The 4,890-nt window shown below is 36.3% G+C and overlaps 1 protein-coding gene across 1 annotated transcript; it reads left to right on the top strand.

The window, feature by feature from the left end:
- The first annotated feature begins 451 nt into the window (after positions 1-451).
- Positions 452-3,183, top strand: LOC142642649 (putative receptor-like protein kinase At5g24010). The gene has a single exon (XM_075817048.1). The coding sequence runs from the start codon at positions 495-497 to the stop codon at positions 3,015-3,017; it is 2,523 nt and encodes an 840-aa protein (XP_075673163.1). The 5' UTR covers positions 452-494; the 3' UTR covers positions 3,018-3,183.
- The last annotated feature ends 1,707 nt before the right edge of the window (positions 3,184-4,890 follow it).

Raw genomic sequence — 4,890 nt, 5'->3', positions numbered from 1 at the left:
GTAAAAAATAAAAAAAAAAAATAAAATGTGGGTAAAATGATAAATTTTTTATTCTCTCCATATTTTTCTCTATTTCAGAGATAAAATTTGTGAATTCAAAGAAATAAAAGTAGTGAACTTAACTAATTACTATATACATCTTATAAATAAAAGGATATTCATTACAATAAATTATTATGACATTTATTTATTATGTATTTAAAATTTACAAATCATATTTATTGTTATATTAATTTATAAACTACTTGTAACAAATGTTACCCACTTTGTTGTAACATTTTAGCAAGGCACTCTTTTTATAACTTTGCAACAAATTCAACTACTCCAAATAGGTAAAAAGCGATGTCGTTTTACCACCCAAAAAAAAAAAAAAAAAAAGGTTAGAAAGCTTATACAAGTCAAAGTCTTTGTATGATTTATCACGAGCTCTTCCCATCCTCAAGCTACCACAATCACTGAAGAAGGAGCTGCTCTCAGCCTCTCACAAAAAATCCATGGAAATGGTTCGCTCCCATAAGACTCTTTTCCAACTCTGCCTTCTCTTACCTCTCCACTTCTCTTCACTGCTGCTTCTTTCACTAGCTTACACTGTTCCTGACAACTACTTCATCAACTGTGGAGCAAGCTCCAATGCCAGCGACCACTACGGCCGGGTCTTTGTTGCCGACAGCAATTCCCCTTCTTTCTCAACTGGGGAAAGCGAAGAAGTCAGCAACAAATCAACATGGATTCCGGAACTCTATCAAACAGCAAGAGTTTACAGACAGCCATGTTCTTATAGCTTTGAAATCGAGCAGAAAGATACTTACATAGTACGCCTCCATTTCTTTGCTTACCTGTCACGTGTTGCTAATCTATATGATGCACTGTTCAATGTTTCGGCTTCTGGGTTTTCACTTTTAACCAATTTCAGCATCCGAAACAGCAGTGGTTCTCCGGTGATCAAGGAATTCTTCCTCACCATCCCACAAGGAGAGTTTAAAATCCATTTCATACCTTCTCAAGACTCATCTTTGGCTTTCGTAAACGCCATAGAAGTCTTTCTTGCCAACGAGACCCGCATCACTGATAATGTTACTCGCGTTACTTCTGCTGGAAATGTTGGTAACTACGAAGGTTTGCTCTCTCAGTCTCAGGTTCTGCATACAATCCATAGGATCAACTTTGGAGGTTCCCAAAATGAATCCGATGACTTGGGGAGGACTTGGGTACTAGATGATAGTTACTTAATACTCAACCGCGATTCTGCAAAGAACAGCACGCGTTACAGTGAAACGCCTAAATACAACTCTTTACTCGCCACAAGGTATACTGCCCCAGATGGTGTCTACCAGACAGCCAAACAGTTGAAGGAAGTCAGTGGCTTCAACTCCGGGCTCTTAAGTTTAACTTGGCGTTTTCCCGTCAGTAAGAATACTATACACTTTGTTCGGGTCCATTTGTGTGACATAGTATCACCGCAGATTAATTTGCTGATATTCAATCTCTATATATATAGCAACTTTGATCGGTTGATTGATCCGTTTAACATAACTGGATACGTTGCTGTTCCCTTTTTCTTGGATTATGTGGTTGATTCAGATGATTCAGGATTTACCAATTTTAGTATAAGCCCTTCAGAGAATGACTCTGTCATTCTTAATGCGTTTTTGAATGGGTTGGAGATTATGGAGTTCATGAACAAATCAGGTCCCATACCGGTGGAATGTGAACCGGTCAAAATCAAGAAACACTCCCCTGTTATAAAGATTATTGGTTCTGTAAGTAGTGGGGCATTTGTCATTTTGATAATAGTGGTGGTGTTGCATTTGAAATGCAAGAAGACAGAGCCTGATCCAAGTTTGGGAGGGCTTCTTTATGGAGGAATAGCTTTTATCAGGTTGACTGAAGGAAGTGCTAATTTATCCCGACCTTCGAATCTGAACCTTAGTTGGAGGATATCTTTAGCTGAATTACAGTATGCAACTAAGAACTTCAGTGCAAAATTTTTGATTGGTGAGGGTGGATTTGGAAAAGTGTATAAAGGAACTCTTAGGAATGGTATGAAAGTGGCTGTGAAGCGAAGTGAAGCAGGACATGGGCAGGGTATTGAGGAATTCCATACGGAGATCATAGTTTTATCTCAAATCAGGCATCACCATCTTGTTTCTTTGATTGGGTACTGCGATGAAAGGTCTGAGATGATACTGGTTTATGAATATATGGAAAAGGGGACTCTAAGAGATCATCTCTATGATTCAAATGACAATTCTGAGGGTTCATCTTCAAGATCTGAATTATCTTGGAAGCAAAGACTTGAAATTTGTATTGGTGCTGCCAAAGGCCTACATTACCTACACACTGGTCCAGCTGGAGGAATCATTCACCGTGATGTGAAGACCACAAACATTTTGCTTGATGAAAATGATGTGGCTAAAGTTGCTGACTTCGGCCTTTCAAAGTCAGGGCTTCCTGATCCAGAACATTTCACCATGGGTGTAAAGGGTAGCTTTGGTTATCTTGATCCAGAATACCTCACCACCCTACAATTGACAGAAAAATCTGATGTGTACTCTTTTGGAGTTGTACTTCTTGAAATTCTTTGTGCTAGACTGGCTATTGACAAGTTGCTTCCAATGGAGGAGATGTGCCTAGCCGAATGGGGGGTGCTGTGGCAAAGGAAGGGTCAACTTGAGAAAATTATTGATCCGGTACTAGTTGGTAAAATTAAGCCTGGTTCATTGCGAAAGTTTGGTGAAATAGCTGAGAAATGTTTGAAGACAAATAGTGCTGACAGGCCTAAAATGCAGGAAGTGCTATATGACTTGCAATATGCATTGATGCTTCAAGAAACTGCAATGCACACAGACCCACATGAAGAAAGCACAACAAACGCCATACTGGAGTCGCCGTTTCCTCTTGCTTGGCATTTGCCTTCTGACAGAATCCAAATGGAGGAAGATGATCATACGCCCATTGGAGGGGATGATGATTCTGATACAAAGTCTACTGAAAGTCAAAACCCAATTAAGGATTGATGGTGCCAGATAGTCTTCACTGGTTTGAATAACATTAGTTTTATTAAGTTTTTGTGGCTTCCTGTCACCATAAACTGTAAAATGCTTTAGGCTGTGCCTATAAAAATGCTTTAGTGTTGTACCCCACATTTTTATATAATTAAGAATCTTTGTTATTTGAATATCATTACAATTATTTTCATGGTTAACTTTCTCTTGTATTATTTCATTATCCTCTAATTCTTTCTGACGATTTTGTCCATTCATTTATGAGTTTTCACCTAAATTTACTATTATGACATCAACAACTTTTAGTCCCAAATTTTTTGGGTCAAAGGTTGGTCATATGTATTCGTTTTCTCTATTCTATTTTATTTGAAGTCATACACTTTATTATATCTAAATTTATTAATTTATATATATATATACACACACTTTTTTATAATAATAACATATGTATCAAAATATTTGAGATTCAATTAATATTTATATTAATTTTCTAAGTTTTTAATATTCAAATTAATATGTTTTAGTACAAATTCAAAGTTAAAATTTATCTAGGAATAAAAATATAAGCCTTTTTTTTATTGGCGGCCTTAGGCGAAGGCCTAAGTGGCCTAGGCATTAAACTATTTGTAAACAATATATTCATAAATAACAATAAATTGAAATTTTGTATTTTTTTTTATCGGAAATTTATTTTTCATTTAATATTTGATGACAAAATGAAATGCAAAAGGAAAAAAAAAATAAGTTAAGATTTGGGGTAAAATTATAAATTTGCCTTCCGTCCATATTTTTCTCATCCTTCTCTCTATTTTAGAGAAATTAAAGTTTGAGAATCCAAGTAAAAAATGGTGTTCCACCCACTTTCTTTGATCAGTAAGATCAATAAGTATAGAGAGATATTTTTCACACATAACTTGTTATGAATAATGTAGAATAAAAGTAGTATCAGTGATATTGATGGCCCATGGAAGCAATCTCATCTCACTCCAATTCATGAAAATTTAATTCTAACTTTGCCTTCTTTTACCTCTCCAACTCTTTTTACCTCTGCTACACTCCTCAGCTTACACTGTTTTTGATAAGTATTTCAACAATGGTGGAGCATACTATTATACCACTGTAAATGGCTAGGTCTTTGTTGTCAATAGCACTTCCCCTTCTTTCTCAACTAGGAAAAGCGGACAAGTCAACAACTCATCAACATGGATTTCACTTCTCTATCAACCATAAAGAGTTTTATCTTCCTTTCCCTATCTTCTTTCTTGTCTTTTTTGCCCCAAGATCTTTCCTTCCTCTTTCTTTTACCTTGTACCAAATGGATGAGAAAGAGAGACATGTGACTTTAGTCTTTATTAGTCAAATATTGCCCGTGATAAGAGTATCCACAGCAGTGGAGCTATTCTTTTAGCTATTTGGCACCACAAAAAGCTACTTTATCTATTTTACCTACTCATTTTACAAAACATCTAGCAACAGTGGATCTATTTAAGCTTTCAACACAATAAAATAATATATCTATTACAATAAAATAATATATCCCACCATTAAAAAACACCACAAACCAATCAATGACACAATCCACAACCACTGCCAACCAAGAACAACCACCCAACAACAACTAGCAAGCCAATAACAACCACCCACAACCATTGCCAAAAATCCAAATTAGCAAAAAACCACCACACAAATGTATGATTTTTACAGTTCCTCGTACTTTTTCGATGTGGGACTAGAGCAACTTCAAAAACTTACTAGCGTTGAAGTTCACCAATGGGTCTGTCTCCGAGTAATAGGAGGTAGAGATGAGGTGGTAGCAAGTGTATCCAAGTAAGCCTCCAAAAGAGCGGGATCATGCTACTGGAACTCCTCTTTGGTGATCCATGTA

This window comes from Castanea sativa, chromosome 7 (assembly GCF_040712315.1).
Source record: "Castanea sativa cultivar Marrone di Chiusa Pesio chromosome 7, ASM4071231v1".
In the NCBI taxonomy this organism is placed as follows: Eukaryota; Viridiplantae; Streptophyta; class Magnoliopsida; order Fagales; family Fagaceae; genus Castanea; species Castanea sativa.
Note: the sequence above shows the minus strand (reverse complement) of the source record. Positions and strands in the feature narration are given on the sequence as shown.